Below are 17,628 nucleotides of genomic sequence, written 5' to 3' on the forward strand. Positions count from 1 at the left end.
TTTGGCTAACTACTAGTTGGTCAGATTAGTTCTCATGACACAGGCTTATGCAACTGGCCCCAGGTTGAGTATCTAGGACCCACAAACTAATTTGTGCTGTTTTTGGAAGTAGAATGTTTTTACATTTAAAAGAGGTCAAGCAGCCAAAGAAAGAAAACACACACACACACATATCAAATTTTTACATTTTATTTCATTCAAGGTACATTTTGTAACTCTTCCATTATCTAGTATGTTCTTAGCTTGATTGTTGCAATGGATAACATATAAACCCGGTCACTTTATTTAGTTTTTGCTTTTATTATTTCCAGCTAAAACAAAAAGTGTCCATGTCAACATAGCTAACATTTGGTCAAAATTAAATAACATGATTGAAATACTAATTTGTCCATCTTGATAATTATGTTGCTATAAAATAGCTCCAAATGAGAAAGGATTGATTTAAGGCTTGTTGTGTGCCGTGGAAGCTCATCTGGACGATTTAAATGGATGATGACACAGTTGATTGTCGGTATGATTGTTAAGTTTATCATCCTGAGACACTACTATGATGCATAAGGAGCCATTGAGAAAAAAGAGTGACTCTTTCCAGTAAGGCAGCTCACTACACTTTCTTAAGGGAGTTTTGGCATGATCTTGCTCACTTCGCACTGTCTTAACACACATTATAATGCCACTTGCTTGTGCTACAGTATACTCTTTGACGGCAGGTAAAAATAGCAAACCCTTAACATACTGTACCTATAAAGGGAGTGACCTCAGTTAAAACAAAAAGAGTCATTTAATTACTCACTGGTCACATCCCAGTGTTGTATTGATTAAGGATCAAAAGTGTCATTAAAGACTCAGTGATTGAATCTTTTCTTGTCAATGGAATCAGAAGATTTGAGTCATTGGCTACATTGAAATCACCACAAGCATCATTTCTTGATTCTAGACTGTTGTAACACATCATGTAACTGCATGTAAATATTTGTCATTTTGGCTATTTATTATTATTATTTTTATTAAAAAGATCAATTATAAAAACAGAAGAACAAATACTAGCAATCAAATGAACAACAGTAAGACAAATGTGCAATAATCTTTGAACAGCATAACAAAATATAAACCACCATTTGAACCAATGGCTTGAAACACTGTAAAATAGTCCAGAGGTGAGAAATTTGGAAAATCTCATATAGTCAGTGAACTGCGTTTCTTGATTATGGTTCAAAACCATTGCTGTTGCTCAACAGCATGCTGCTTCTCTCTTTCTGATTGCTTCTGGAGCTCATATGGATTTTGTCATTCCCAAACACGTCTTTGGAGGAGCCTTCAGGCGAGGTCCGGACCACACTCGAGAGGGATATGCTGACTTGCTTCCTGAGCAGTCTGAGAACCTTTTTCTTGTATCCCTTGCAAGCAAAGAAGTAGATAAAGGGATCCAGGCATGAGTTGAGGTTCATCAAGCAGACGGTGATGTGAAGGGAGATCTGAAAGTCATGTAGTTCTGAACAGTTTGGCTTGTACCGCAGCTTTCTGATCATGTACTGCAAGAGGTCGACGTGATATGGGGTGTAGCACACCACGAATACGAGAATGACGGCGCAAATCACGCCAATGGCTTTACGACTACGACCCGACTTCTCTGTCAGTTTATTAGACTTGGCCAGGAGGCGGAGCTTGGAGCACAGTGCTGAATAACACATCAGGATGGTGATCACAGGGATGCCGAAGCCAATCAACACGGCTCCAATGAGAATGACAGGCAGGTGGTCAGTCTTCTCGAAGTTGGGATACTCCATACATGTTATATGACCACTTTCCTCCTCATTCGTCATGGGCATTGACAGCAAAGGCAGGGTCTGCATCAACACAACGACCCATACGGCAGCACAGATGTACCGCACCTTCTGAACCTTTCGGAAACGGGAAAAGCGCAGCGGCAGCACCACTGCAATGAAACGGTCCACGCTCAAACAAGTCATGAAGTTGACGCTGGCATACATGTTGATGTAGAACAGCAGCGCCACGGCCTTACACAAACCCTCCCCCATTGGCCAGTGGAACCCCTGGCCATAGTAAACTGCACGCAAGGGCAGAGCAAGTGAAAATAAGATGTCCGACACCACCAGGTTGGCTGAATACAGAGTTGTGGAGTTGATTTTTTTTAAATTAGGCCAAATGACATGCAAAGCTAACGCATTGCCCAGCAGTCCCACAATGCAAATCAGAGAATATATTGCAGGCAGAAAATACTTTGCCCAACCACGATGGTCATACAGGTTGGTACAGGTGTCAGAGTCATTGCTGGTGGCGTTTGCTGCTACTACCATCTCCATGGGATCAGTTATGAAATCTGGAAAGGAAAACAGATACATTAATATAGAACTGAGAAAATCAATCCATGCTTGTACCAGGTTACACTTTGTTGTTTCACTAAGGAAGTGCAACAAGTCTGCGTCCTTTTTTATAACGGGCATACATTGCAGGAACAGGAAATCTCATAAGCCATCTGTGGTTTCAAAGCACCTCCACCCCCCAGTTTACTACAACGATGTTTTTATGAACTTGTCAAATAAATTTTTCATGTGTGTACGGAAGTTTGTGATACCACTGTAAATGGCAAGGATGTTTTATGTCAGTCATCAGTGCAAATGCAAAGACAGGAGGTCCAGACAGCAAAAGATGTTTCCTGTCAGTTCCACAACTGCCCGATTTCTGCACTCTCACAAAGACCTTAACTACTAGAAAAACATGTCTAGAATACAACAGAGTAGAATACAGTTCTCTGTGATGGGGTAACAATGATTGTGTAGTGGTTAGTATACTTCTGCAAAGCTTATATACACATTTTTTTTCTTTTCCAGGGACTAGACTCTTCTAATTTAAAAGAGATTGAGAGGAAAAACAAAGCAGGTTTTTTTTTTTTAATAAGCTGCTTTAGGATGTTGCAATCATTCACAATTGTTTCACTGCAATTTAGCAACCATGCTATACATAGATTTGTAGTATGATAATGCATCATCCATGTGCCAGTACACACAGTACTCACATGCGCTGATGCAATACAACAAACTAGAATGGATATTTCAGTTTATATTCATTTGAATTCACAGAATAATAAATAAATAATTATTAATAGAAAAATAGAACTTGAACATCATTTCACACATACTACCTGAAGCAAGAACTGGTCAAAATAGCATCAGTATATTTTTTTTTTTTATTTTTGTTTATCTCAAAAAATAAACTGCACACTTGAATCCTTAAAGCAAATTTTAATCACCAAGCTTTCCGTCAAACGACCATCCTCAGGGAATCAGATTTTCAGTCTTGTTTGTCTGGCACCTTGGTGATCGTGAGTGCGGTGTAACTCCTTCTAAATATTTATTTTTGTTTAGAAAAATAACAAAAATAATTAAATTATATATATATGAATAATAACAAATATATATATATACAAAGAAAAAAAAATATATATATATACAATATATATATATATATATATATATATATATATATATATGTATATATATATATATATATATTGTATATATATATATATATATATATTTTTTTTTTTTGTATATATATATATATATATTTGTTATTATTCATAGAAAAAAAATCAGCGTTAAACATCATTTCACATATACTATCTGAATTAAGAACTGGTTAAAACAGCTTCAATATATTCAAAGTGTTTCCTAGAGTATTTATGATTCTTGTCTAAAGTACTAATTGTGAGATCTATAAAAAAGTTTACATTAGTCCTTCACAAACACTATTACAAAATCATAATATGTACTTACCAACACTTACTTGTGCTGGAGTTTTTGTGCCTTTTTTGTGCCAAGTGGTCTGATCATTGCCGTGTCAAAATTGACACCTCCTGGTCCAGCATTAACCACGTTTTCTAACACACCCAGACTGAGCGATGAAATACTGTTTCAACTTTGCTGTTGCTACCATGACGATGACATAATTTCCTGTATTTGTTAAGAAGTTCTCTCTTGAGTGAGGACCTCTCGCTGTCACATGTTAATTGCCATCCTACACGTGTTCTCTGTGTCTAACTGCGGATTAAATTTGTGACACAACTAGCAATAACATAAGTAAAGAAAAAGATGTATTAATTTATTCATTTGTATTTATTTATTTTACATATGTTCATAATAAGCAGAAAATGATCCAGCTTCATTTATTATATAGTTTTATTTGTGAATTAGTAGGGTAGTATTTTAGTAGTTTTTAAAAAGCACTTCCGATTTTTCTTTAGTTTTAATAAAATGTGTTATTTAGATTTTTTTATCGTGTGGTTTCTCGGCATTATTGGCTGTGACAGTAGTTGTGAAAGTGCGCAGTTCTTCGTTCTAATGTTAGAAGTTGAAAATGACATCTGAAAGCTTGAAAAACTCCAGATTAGTTTGAAACATCCTGTTGGCACCTGTATCCTTACGTGACAACCTCTTAAAACAAAGTTTTGATGCATTATTTACATAACTACAGCAGCTGATTCCGTGATTTGTCATACAGTTTGAGAATACAATTTTTCCAGAATACACGATTTTGTTCTTCACAACGTCTTTTGTCTAATGAAACTACTAAAATGTTTCTGGCTGTTTGTTGTTGTTGTTGTTGTTTTGTTTTTTTCTTGTGTGTAAATGTCCTGTAGATTCCTTAGTGTTGAGGTTGTGTATTCACTTTAATAGGTATGACGTTGGTGACACACAGAGACAACCACAAAAATGAATTTCTTTTGAATTTGGGGTTTTTAAAAAACTTTAAGAGCCTTTCTACTTTCATTAAACAGAAATGTAAAAGGTGATTTCCGGCTACTGTCTCCAAAGCAACAGTTCTATTAACATTTGAGAGGATGTGGCTTTTGAGAAATCTTTCCATCTTCTGCTAAACACCATTTACATGTTTGCAATTAAAATCTGTAACCTTCATTCCATATGCAATCACTCCATAGCATTAAAAGCAATGACTAATTTATTCCTGTGATGTCAACTGTTACCTAAATCTGAAACATCAATCTTTTTTTTTTTCTCTCTCTCTCCATGTGGTGAAACAATGTTCAGAACTTTCCAAAATAACTGAGATCCCCAATACGATAAGTCTCATTTTAATGTGTTTGCGTGTAGGCTAAATGTCAGTGTATTTTTAGGTATAAGAGCATGAAATATCTCTGAAATATATGTGCTCTGTACAAAATCAATGGTGATCTATTTAATATCCAATTTAATTAATTGGTAAAAATAATTAACACCAGCTTGTTCTTTGACATATTCTCACACCGCACCCTCTCCTGCTCTTCTAATTTATTTATTTTTTTATCTAAATTGAAACTAAACATTCTAAAAGCATTGTAAAAGTGAAATGTTACCTTCACTAACCCGGTTTTCTGTGTAAATGAGTGTGATAAACAGGAAACCTGAAATTAAGTAATGCCTTGGGTTTCTGCTGTCTACAGATTGACCACTGCTCCATTAGCACTTTGGCATACACACCTATTGCTTCTGCACATGCAAGAAAAACACATTTTTTCAAACGTGCAAGGCAATAACATCTCACCTCTAGGGCATGGCATGTAAAGCTATTTCCCGGTGGTGTTTCACACAGCTAAGGGTGGTTTTCACACCCGCTGAGGCCTCCAGAACTCTCTTACACTGTTAAACTTAAAGACCCATCAAGGGTTGATCCTTGAGCTGCTTGAGTGTCATCTTCACCACACATTACTGCTGGAAGATTGAATATATAAAAAATATCTTCATCACATAGTGTTTCATGAATCTGTCTGTGTCTGAATGGAGAAACTGGATGACTTGATGAGTCAAAAACATATGAAAACACAGACTGAATATGTCTGCTTGCCTTCTAAACTGAGAGCTGGTGCTTTTAAAATCACACAGACAGGGATTTGGGCCACAGACACCACAGAGACTAGCTTAATTCTAGTGGAATTTGTTTCATTTATTAAGCATACTAGACAGAAGTTTCAGTTTTGACTCAAAGCAAAAGAAAGCTCAGTTGTTTGAAGTGTCAGCAATACACTTGAAAGTTTTAACCAGACTTGTCATCACAGAATCGTTCATTTTAAAAGACCATCACATCATACTGAAATCTTTCAACAAGATAATACAGACGATGATAATGCTTTTCTTGTAATGCAATACAGGTTGTCTACATTCAGTAGATCTGAGTTAAAGGTTATTAACTGCCTGGAAGCTGAGTCTGACTTTTTTCTTGTTGGTAAGTAAAAGCGTGAAGCAGACAGTAGTAGTATTGTCAACTGCTGAGCAACAGTCCACATGAAATACACTCACTAGAAACTTTATAGGTACAGACTGGACTTATTTATTTGTGGCAAAGATTCAACGAAGTGCTGGAAACATTCCTCTGAGATTTTGGTCCATATTAACATGATAGCATCACACCTTTGCTGCAGATTTGTCAGCTTCACATCTATAATGTGACTCTTCCGTTCCACTACATCCCAAAAGTGCTCTATTGGATTGAGATGTGGTGACTGTGGAGGCCATTCAAGTATAGGAATCTCAGTGTCATGTTCAAAAAAGCAGATGCTCAGTTGGTAGCCTACTAAGGGGCCCAAGGTGTGCAAAGAAAATATCTCCGACACCACCACCTGCAACCTGAATTGATAAAAGGCAGGAAGGATCCATGCTTTCATGATGTTTATGCCAAATTCTGACCCTAGCATCTGAATGTTGCAGGAGAAAACGACACTCATCAGACCAGGCAACTATTTTCCATTCTTCTATCATCTAGTTTTGGTGAACATGTGCTCTTCTGCATAGCTCAGTTACTGGTTACTGTTGCTTTTCTATCAGCTCGAACAATCGGACCATTCTCCTCTCACTTCTGGGATCAGCAAATAATTTTTGTTCACAGAACTGCAGCTCACACATATCTTCTCATTCACCGTAAAACCCGACAAAAGTGTTTTTTTTTTTATATTTATTTAAATTTTTTTTTATTCCAGTAGATCAGTAGTTTCTGAAATACCTACCTATTTGGCACCAACAACCATGCTACATTCAAAGTCACTTAATTGAGCTTTGTTGGATGCTCAGTTTCAACTTAAGCAGATTGTATGGACCACATCTACATGCCTAAATGCATTGAGTTGCTGCAACGTAATTGGCTGAGTAGATATTTGCATTGACAGGCAGTTGAACAGGTATAAGTAGCCAGTGAGTGTAGATGATTTGCATGTTGAAAACAGTATTTATTTTTATTTGTAGTAACCATGGTTCAAGAGACAGAATGGTGTATAAATGTTGAGGTGCTTTACACTGATGACGTTTGCTGATGTGAGTTTGAGGGTTGTTTTCACACTTTTTTTTCAGGTTTTTTTTTTTTTTTGAAAACAGTTGACAACTCAAAATGTTTTAGCAGATACACAACATTTTTATTAGTCACTACTTCTTATTGGGGGAAGAAAAACTTCCCTTAATCATAATCATTTATCAAACTCATAAAATCATTTGTAAAGATAATTTAATAATTTAATTGAACATACATGAACTTGAACATATTCTCTTTTTTATACAATTCAGTTTACATCATCTTCATAAATTAAAAAAATATTAAAACTAAAAAAAATATGTTGCTCTGACCAATGTGATTTGAGTGCACTTAAAGGGATAGAATGAAAATTCAATATTGAATGCTATAGATAAAAAGTATATATATATATATATATATATATATAATACTATAAACTATTCTGGATAAGAGTATTTGAATAGGTAAATTGTGGGTGAATCCTTGAGCACAAGGTTAGAGTGTCCTGTGTCAAAGTTACATAATAATTACTAAATGTGTCTAATTTTTTAAAAAGGTTTTTATTTAATGGAAAATTAGCCTTGTTAAATGAACTATTATTTATAAGCTTCTTTTTTCTTTTTGGGCCTAAAATTGATACATTTTGGTCAATATTGATAATTAAACAAAATTTTGCTAAATGTGCTTTTGTGCTGAAACCTTGGCTGGGTTAGGTCTGTCAGGGATAAATAATGATGACAATAAAACCACCAGTAGGTGGCAGCAAGCCCCTGTTATGATAAAGTATTTATTGAATCGTTCAAATCAAACGATTTGTTCAAAACGGCTGATCAGGACGCAGAGAAAGTGTCCATCTGAATGGGCGATTGAATCACTGACTAACTTGATTCGTTCAAAAACTGATTCATTCAAGGAATGGAACACCGTGTTACTATGCACTGTTAAATCAAATTAATTGCACATTTTGTAGGCCTACTGATATTCAGAAAAGTACATTGCTTGTGCAATGAATATGAAAACATAAAAATTCATACATGTGTATTTTTTTTCTTTCACTGCTTGAATTATACGGTTTTATTGGCCAGTTGCCTCTATTCGTGAATTATCTGAAGTAGATATAATAAGTTGGATAAGTTTTACATAACGCACGTCATTAACCCAAAAGGGATGGTAAGGGGGGATGGGGATGCTTTTTGTCATCAACAATAACAAATAAAACACCTTATAGAGCTAATAATGCTTTTTCATGCGTTTTATTTAGACACTGTAAATACTTTCAATATTTAATACAACCCGAATTCCGGAAAAGTTGGGACGTTTTTTAAATTTTAATAAAATGAAAACTAAAAGACTTTCAAATCACATGAGCCAATATTTTATTCACAATAGAACATAGATAACATAGCAAATGTTTAAACTGAGAAAGTTTACAATTTTATGCACAAAATGAGCTCATTTCAATTTTGATTTCTGCTACAGGTCTCAAAATAGTTGGGACGGGGCATGTTTACCATAGTGTAGCATCTCCTTTTCTTTTCAAAACAGTTTGAAGACGTCTGGGCATTGAGGCTATGAGTTGCTGGAGTTTTGCTGTTGGAATTTGGTCCCATTCTTGCCTTATATAGATTTCCAGCTGCTGAAGAGTTCGTGGTCGTCTTTGACATATTTTTCGTTTAATGATGCGCCAAATGTTCTCTATAGGTGAAAGATCTGGACTGCATGCAGGCCAGGTTTGAACTGAACGCTGATAACATGCTGGAAGGTCTCCCTCCTCTTTAGCCCGGAGGACACGGCATCCGTGATTTCCAACAAGAATGTCAAATTTGGACTCGTCTGACCATAAAACACTATTCCACTTTGAAATAGTCCATTTTAAATGAGCCTTGGCCCACAGGACACGACGGCGCTTCTGGACCATGTTCACATATGGCTTCCTTTTTGCATGATAGAGCTTTAGTTGGCATCTGCTGATGGCACGGCGGATTGTGTTTACCGACAGTGGTTTCTGAAAGTATTCCTGGGCCCATTTAGTAATGTCATTGACACAATCATGCCGATGAGTGATGCAGTGTCGTCTGAGAGCCCGAAGACCACGGGCATCCAATAAAGGTATCCGGCCTTGTCCCTAACGCACAGAGATTTCTCCAGTTTCTCTGAATCTTTTGATGATGTTATGCACTGTAGATGATGAGATTTGCAAAGCCTTTGCAATTTGACGTTGAGGAACATTGTTTTTAAAGTTTTCCACAATTTTTTTTACGCAGTCTTTCACAGATTGGAGAGCCTCTGCCCATCTTTACTTCTGAGAGACTCTGCTTCTCTAAGACAAAGCTTTTATAGCTAATCATGTTACAGACCTGATATCAATTAACTTAATTAATCACTAGATGTTCTCCCAGCTGAATCTTTTCAAAACTGCTTGCTTTTTTAGCCATTTGTTGCCCCCGTGCCAACTTTTTTGAGACCTGTAGCAGGCATTAAATTTTAAATGAGCTAATTAAGTGGATAAAAGTGTAAAATTTCTCAGTTTAAACATTTGCTACGTTATCTATGTTCTATTGTGAATAAAATATTGGCTCATGTGATTTGAAATTCCTTTAGTTTTCATTTTATTAAAATTTAAAAAACGTCCCAACTTTTCCGGAATTCGGGTTGTATTTAATAAAATATGAATCATTAAAATAACACACCATGTTAGTGGCAATATTAAGCATTTTTCTGACATTTTCTCAGGCTTGCACATTAGTGATCAATCTAACAAGCTCAACAGCCTGTCAGTGTTGCCTTCACAACCATGTCATGTTGTTGTTTATAAATGCTAAATGGTCTGAACTTGGCTATTGTTTATTATTATTATTATTTTTATTATTATTATACATTAGATCAAATTAATTAACTTTTTTAAATCAAGCTTCTTCAAAAAAATGGAAGGTGTATTTTATTTTATTGTAAGTTAAAATGCACTACATGATCTTGGTGTCAAAGATAAGATTGCAGCACACCAGCAGGAAGTTGGAGCTTGTGGTAAGTATGTTCTTGTTGACATCACATAACTGGGTGTTGGGTTATCTGAAAAAAAAAAAGAATAATAAAAAGAAGATGTTTATATCAAGTTACTACAGTGATTCCATTTAGTGGAAAAAGAGAACAGGAACTTTTGGTGTCTTTCACAGATATCCTGCAAGACAAAGTTCCTTGTTTATGCAAGTGTTGTTGGAAATATATTTTGAAATGATTTTTGCTTTTCATATTTCATATTTTCACAGTTGTATGAACGTTTGGTCAAGGTGGCCATGAGTTACATTTTTCAAGATATGGATATGCAGCATCGCCATTGTTTGACATGGTTTAATGTGGTCATCATGGCAGGGAGTTCTGTTCATCTTGCTATATTCAGGCAATGTATAACAGATTGTTGTTGTTTTGGTCGCTTCCTGCCAAACAAGCTAGTAGGTGCCGTCCCCATTGCCCACGAGGAGGGCTTCTCCAGCTTGAGTCTTGGGCTGAATTCAGAAAAGCATACTATGCTTGCTTGCTTGGTTCCTCCTCTTGGTTTCTTCCTAGAGGAGGAGCTTAAATATCTAACTTCAGTTTTCTTTGGCACATTTGGTTTTGGCTTGCTCACTGGGGGTTTGTAAAGTTTGTAAAGCTACTTTGGAATAAAACGTATGGTGAAAAGCATTTCCCATATACTTTGAATTGAATAACGTAATATACAAATAAATTTAAATATATTTTGCTTGCCCTTTCCCTGGCAGATGAATCAATCGATGCAAAACTGTTGACTCTGGTCATTTGGGAAATGTTATGGAACTTTTTGATTTGAAAGGCCTTAATTTGCAGCCATTTAAGAATAAATAAAGGATGCATCTATAGATGTAATCCTTAGAGCTTATGAATAGAGCATTGCAAATAACACCTGTTACTAAGAAATTGTGCATTTCACAAAGGTTTTCAGTTAGAATAATAATAATACTATTTAAATTAAATTATTTTGTTTTGTTTTGTTTAGTTTATTTAATTTGAACAGCCTCTAATTTCCACTTTAATCCAATAAATTTTGTCCACAATAACTGGTACCCAAAGTTTTCTGTGTTTAGTCACAAGATGGCAGTAATGCTTCATTCAACTATTCCTTTAATTTGACATTCTGGCCTGCATATGATGCCTCCTTCAGGCTGTAGATGAGCAGCAGCACCAATAAATAATACATCAATTATTTTAAATCTTATAGAAGTATAACATGCTACTTTATGGCGGTTTTAAATTGGGACATGATGATAAATTACTGATATTCTCATTACTTTGTGCATATGTGTGTTTTCCTTTCGAGATTAAAGTTTGAATAATTGTTCATATAAACCACTGGACTTTAGTCAGGACAGACACCATATGGATAAAAAGGAGACTGAAAGAGAGAGCGAGAGAGAGAGGGAAGGAGAGAGAGAGAGAGAAAGTATACTTTTACAATGGTACTAAAGGTACTAAATCACACACTTTTCAAAACTGAAAGGTTTTTATTGGAAAGATATTTTGTCATTAAGTTTGACAACAAGCCTAGTTCATCATTGAACTCAGTGATGTCATCATCTCAGTTTAAAACAGTATCTGTGCAATCATTTGCAATCAAGAGATGATATCGCTGTAAATGAAGTGTCCCAAACTAAGCAAGCCAGAGACTACAGTGGCAAGGAACTAAAACTACATCGGTGATAGAATGGAGAAAAAAACCTTGGGAGAAACCAGGCTCAGGGGGCCGGTTCTCCTCTGGCCAGACAAAACCAGTAGTTCAATTCCAGGCTGCAGCACAGTCAGATTATGCAGAAGAATCATCTGTTTCCTGTGGTCCTGTGATCCACAGGGAATCTGTATCTGGGGCTCTAGTTGTCCTGGTCTCCGCTGTCTTTCAGGGCTGTAGAGGTCCCCTCTAGGTGCTGATCCACCACTCCCAACCTTAGACTAGGAAATGGGATCGTAACACTCTTCATTCACAGCTACAAATTGATGGCAATGATGTTAATGCACTTAATGCCAACAAAGTTTTCTAGTCTATGCAAAAGAATGTTGTGGTCAATAGTGTCAAACGCAGCACTAAGATCTAATAGTACAAAAAATTTAATTAAATTTAAATATTACATTTCTGCATTTAGCAGACGCTTTTATCCAAAGCGACTTACATTGCATTCAGGCTATCAATTTTTACCTATATCATACTAATACATCGTACTAATATATCGTACTAATAGAGAGATACAACCACAATACAATGATAAGAGCAGGTCTTTTGAGAGCAGTCTCAGTACTATGATACGGTCTAAGCTCCCTAAATCCTGACTGAAAATCCTCACAGATACCATTTTTCTCTAAGAAGGAACAGAATTGTGAGGATACTATCTTTTCTAGTATCTTGGACAGAAAAGGGAGATTCGAGATTGGTCTATAATTAACTAGTTCTTTGGGGTCAAGTTGTGGTTTTTTGATGAGAGGCTTAATAACAGCCAGTATGAAGGTTTTGGGGACATATCCTAATGACAATGAGGAATTAATAATAGTCAGAAAAGGATCTATGACTTCTGGAAGCACCTCTTTTAGGGGCTTAAATGCAATAGGGTCTAACATGTTGTTGGTTTAGATGATTTAACAAGCTTATACAATTCTTCCTCTCCTATAGTAGAGAATGAGTGGAACTGTTCCTCAGGGGGTCTATAGTGCACTGTCTGATGCGATACTGTAGCTGACAGCTGCATGGTTACAATTTTATCTCTAATAGTGTCGATCTTAGAAGTAAAGTAGTTCATAAAGTCATTACTGCTGTAATGTTGGGAAATGTCTTGTTGATGCTTTATTTTTCGTTGATTTAGCCACTGTATTGTATAAATACCTGGGGTTATGTTTGTTTTCTTCTAAAAGAGAAGAAAAGTAATCAGATCTGGCAGTTTTTTAATGCTTTTCTGTAGGATAGGTTTCCTGCCAAGCAATACGAAATGCCTCTAGTTTTGTTTTCCTCCAGCTGCGCTCCATTTTTCGGGCTGCTCTCTTTAGGGTGCAAGTGTGCTCATTATATCATGGTGTCAGACTGGTTTCCTTAACCTTCCTTAAGCATAAAGGAGCAACTGTATTTAAAATGCTAGAAAAGAGAGAGTCCATAGTTTCTGTTACATCATCAAGTTGTTCTGAGGTTTTGGATATGCTAAGGAATTGGGATACATCAGGAATATTACTTACAAAGCAGTCTTTTGTGGTAGAAGTGTTGGTTCTACCATACTTGTAACAAGAAGTAGAATTTACAGTTTTAGCTATATGAAGTTTGCACAAAACTAAATAATGATCTGAGATATCATCGCTTGGCTGCATAATTTCAACACCATCAACATCAATTCCATGTGACAGTATTAAATCTAGAGTATGATTTCGACAATGGGTAGGTCCTGAGACGTGTTGTCTAACCCCAAAAGAGTTCAGAATGTCTATAAATGCTGATCCCAATGCATATCTTTTATTATCAACATGGATATTTAAATCACCAACAATTAAAACTTTGTCTGCAGCCAGAACTAACTCGGATGTAAAATCAGCAAACTCTTTAATAAAGTCTGTATGGTGCCCTGGTGGCCTTTATACAGTAGCCAGTACAAACTTCACAGGGGATTTATCATTAAGATTTGTTTCTCTGGATAATGTTATATGAAGCACCATTACTTCAAACGAGTTATACTTGAAGCCTGCCCTGTGAGAAATACTGAAGACGTTGTTATAAATTGAAGCAACACCTCCCCCTTTACCTTTTGAATGCGGCTCATGTTTATAACCATAATCTTGAGCAGTAGACTCATTTAAAATAATGTAATCATCAGGTTTTAGCCAGGTTTTTGTCAAACAGAAGAGGTTGAGCCATTTATTTCTTACATACTGTACGCTGTATGGTAAACTAATATGCCTTTTTATTTTTTAAATCCAAAATAAACCAAGTTCTGAAAAACTAGGGCAGGAAATGAGTGTTATGGACCAAGGTTTTTATTTTTTATTTTTTTATGAATCAGTTGCCAACTGGTTCATCTGAAACAGGTCATACCACAATAAAAAATTGGCTTACTGAAAAAAAAAAAATTGTAAAACCATTTTTCCCCTTTGCTCTGACCGAGGATAAGGTCATTGTAGTGATGTGTGAATAAAGCAAACCACTGTTACTCATTTCACTGATGAAGCGAACGTTTGGGTAGACAAAAACATCTGGTTGAATTAGGGGTCAGAGAAAAATTAGGGTGGAAAATATTAATGCAAAAATAAATGATGTAACTTTATTGGTGCAAAAAATAATAATAAAAATAAAATAAATAATAATAAAGATATGATCCATTTAATTATTTATTCACAATTTTCTTTAAAATTTTGTCTAGATATTTTTTATAGATATGAGATAGTTTTACATACATATAAGATCTGGTTAACTTAATGAGGTAAAAAAAAAATATTGTATTTATTTGACTTAACACTTTTTTTTTTTTTGCTGCAAGTTTCTTTTGCCAGATATTTTGGGAAACTAGAGGGTGATAGTGTGTGATGAGGTTGAGAAAATGACATGTTGTTAACCCCATTTAATGCTTTAGTTAGAGACTGTGCATATGCAATCATTGTTAAATTCAAATTATATTCTTTGAATATATATTCTCTTCAAAGACAATTTTACCACCCACATTATCTGCCACCTACATCCTTGTGTTTTGTAGGCTGCTACATGCTTGCCACATTCTCCGCATTTTTTTTTATAGACACGTAGCTTCATGGAATACACAACAAAGTCTAAAAACCACCTGTAGCAGCTAAAAAAGACACTTCATGTGCTTGTGGTTGTTGATGATATCCTGTTCTGAAGCTCAGGTGAAATTAAGCAGGAAAAAGAGCACTGCTGCCATGTGTGTTTAACACCCACATGCTCCCATCAAACACGTGCTGCCATATACGCTTTTTAGTCCCTGATGCCCACACAGAAGAGTGTGATGGTGAAGTCATCTCTGTTTCATAGTAACACTGTTTCAGTTGATATGTTTCATATGTCAGAGCTACAAAGACTGAATCATGTTGCATGACATTCTAAGAAACGCTAAGATATGATTCTGGTTATAGATAAATGATTTCTCGTTGCGATGCCCAGAGACTTGTTTTGCATTCCCAGGGGTTGATGACTAAATGGCAGATTAGGTCATCAAAAACATTTTTCTCATTTCTTTCATTGTTGTGTAGGCAGTGGGAGATGATAAGTGAAATAATACACAACAGCCTGTAAATTAACCTCTTTAATTGGTATTCAGAGAAAGCTGTTTAGCACAACTGACAGTTACATTGAATTCCCAAATGGAAAATGCTGTTATAGGTATTGCCCAAAATGTTACCCACACATTGTGAGCGCCTTTAAAGCAAAACAGAGTATTTACACAGCAGCTTACAGAAATGTCAACAGATATTATCATACACCTACCTAATCATCCATTATTACTCAGAATTTCTTCTAGCTTCCTTGACCTTTGTGTGTGTGGGTCTTAAAATGTTCATTTTAAATCTCTGAATTTCATTTTCTGAATTGACGTTAATGGCAGTACTACATGACCAATTAAAAAAAAATTAAAAATGAAAGTCCAACAGCATGTTAATCGTTTAAAGAAATATATTACCCAAAGAATTTAACATTATTCAGTTATAAATGCATATGAGTGATAAATTCATATTAGATTTATATTCAAATTTATAATGACCACAAAAAAAAAATTTGTCAGATATCTTAAATTCACACAAAATGTGGTCAAAAATCCTAAAACAAAATAACAGACTCAAAGACCACCAATAATAAGAAATGGAATGCCATTTGTTAAGAAATATAAGGTATGGAAACTCTGCAGTCTACAGCTATCCAACCACACGTGTGCAGACATTTCCTCTGCAGTTTGCATCAGATTTTTCATTGTAAAATTTTGGCCCTCATGTATTACTACTACTGTTCTCCTGAATGCTCCTGGAGGATGCTGGAATGGAAATATAGCTCTTAAAAAGACTCATGACTCTCTTCTTGTATGTTTTGATGGCAAAAAAGTAAATAATAGGGTCAAGGCAGCTGTTAAAGTTCATCATGGCAACGGTTACCTGCAGGAACATTTTCAAAGTCTTTAACTCCTCACAAGAGGGCACATTGTACAGCCTTCTCACTGCAAACTGCATGATGATGATGTGGTAGGGACTGAAACACACCACAAAGCTTAGCAGAATGATCAGGATCATATTTTTGGCCCTGCTGTTGCTTCCAGACCTGTTGGCCACTGGGTTTTCCTTGGACGTCTTGTAGAGCTTGCAGCTGACCTGACTGTAGCAGCACAGGATGAGTCCCAGTGGAAAGCAAAACCCGACGACGCACGCGAACAGAAGACCTATTGCCATCTTGTAGCTATCAAAATTGGAGAACTCCATGCATGTTCGATGACTGGATCTATATTCCAGGGTGCTTTTGAAGAGCAGAGGGGACGTCTCAAGAAGAACCACCACCCATACCAGAATGCAGATACCCCGTACGACTTTGGTTTTCCTCAGTCTTTGACACCTCTGACGGTGCAGCATGGCCAGGTATCGATCTATACTGATGCAGGTCATGAAGGCAATGCTAGCATAAGTATTGCTATAGAAGATCATGGCAGTTAGCCGGCAAAAGAAATCACCAAAAGGCCAGTCGAAGCCTCTGATATAGTAGGTGATCCTGCCGGGAAGAGCCAAGGTAAAGAGGGTGTCGGAGATGGCCAGGTTGATCAGATATATCGTGGTAGAATTCATCTTCTTTTGTTTCTTCTGACAGGTGATGTAGAGGACCAGGCTGTTACCTGCCAAGCTGATGAAAAATATCAGGAAATAGAAAATGGGAAAGATGACCTGAGCAGATTCCTTGTAGATGAAAACATTGCAAGTCTGGTTTGTGTTGCTGTCATTCATCGTCTGTTGTGGAGTTTGATCTGTCATGTTCCTGAGACCATTTGGGCAAATACAAAACTGTTAACAAGACCGTTTAGGTGGAAATAAATACCAAAACATTTGCATCTGCTTCAGGTTTAAAAATGTTCAATAATATATATATATATATATATATATATATATATATATATATATATATATATAGCTGTGGAAACTTTTGGAGCACAATGTTTTAGATGTATATGTAATTTCATATTGTGATCCAAAAGATTGCACATCAGTAAGTCACAATAATTGCCTGATACTCACAGCAAGTATGATAGTCGGTCTCTTCTCGAAATGGATAGTGATTTGACAGATGTAGTAAAGTTTTTTTGCTGAATT

The 17,628-nt window shown here is 36.0% G+C and overlaps 2 protein-coding genes across 2 annotated transcripts; both read right to left on the bottom strand.

The window, feature by feature from the left end:
* Positions 1 to 665: 665 nt before the first annotated feature.
* LOC132153009 (G-protein coupled receptor 183-A-like) lies at positions 666 to 3,935 on the bottom strand. The gene is made up of 2 exons (XM_059562100.1): positions 3,798 to 3,935; positions 666 to 2,341 (listed from the first exon to the last, which is right to left on the bottom strand). The coding sequence occupies exon 2, from the start codon at positions 2,322 to 2,324 to the stop codon at positions 1,206 to 1,208; it is 1,119 nt and encodes a 372-aa protein (XP_059418083.1). The 5' UTR covers positions 2,325 to 2,341; positions 3,798 to 3,935; the 3' UTR covers positions 666 to 1,205.
* An 11,642-nt stretch (positions 3,936 to 15,577) lies between these two features.
* Positions 15,578 to 17,369, bottom strand: LOC132152473 (G-protein coupled receptor 183-like). Its single transcript, XM_059561232.1, has one exon. It carries the CDS (start codon positions 17,290 to 17,292, stop codon positions 16,270 to 16,272), a length of 1,023 nt encoding a protein of 340 aa, XP_059417215.1. The 5' UTR covers positions 17,293 to 17,369; the 3' UTR covers positions 15,578 to 16,269.
* Positions 17,370 to 17,628: the final 259 nt, after the last annotated feature.

Source organism: Carassius carassius, chromosome 11 (genome assembly GCF_963082965.1).
Source record: "Carassius carassius chromosome 11, fCarCar2.1, whole genome shotgun sequence".
Taxonomy (NCBI): Eukaryota; Metazoa; Chordata; class Actinopteri; order Cypriniformes; family Cyprinidae; genus Carassius; species Carassius carassius.

Bases quoted from the DNA above. Each gene is read 5' to 3' on its own strand.
- LOC132153009 (XM_059562100.1), bottom strand. From the start codon at position 2,324: ATGGAGATGGTAGTAGCAGCAAACGCCACCAGCAATGACTCTGACACC.
- LOC132152473 (XM_059561232.1), bottom strand. From the start codon at position 17,292: ATGACAGATCAAACTCCACAACAGACGATGAATGACAGCAACACAAAC.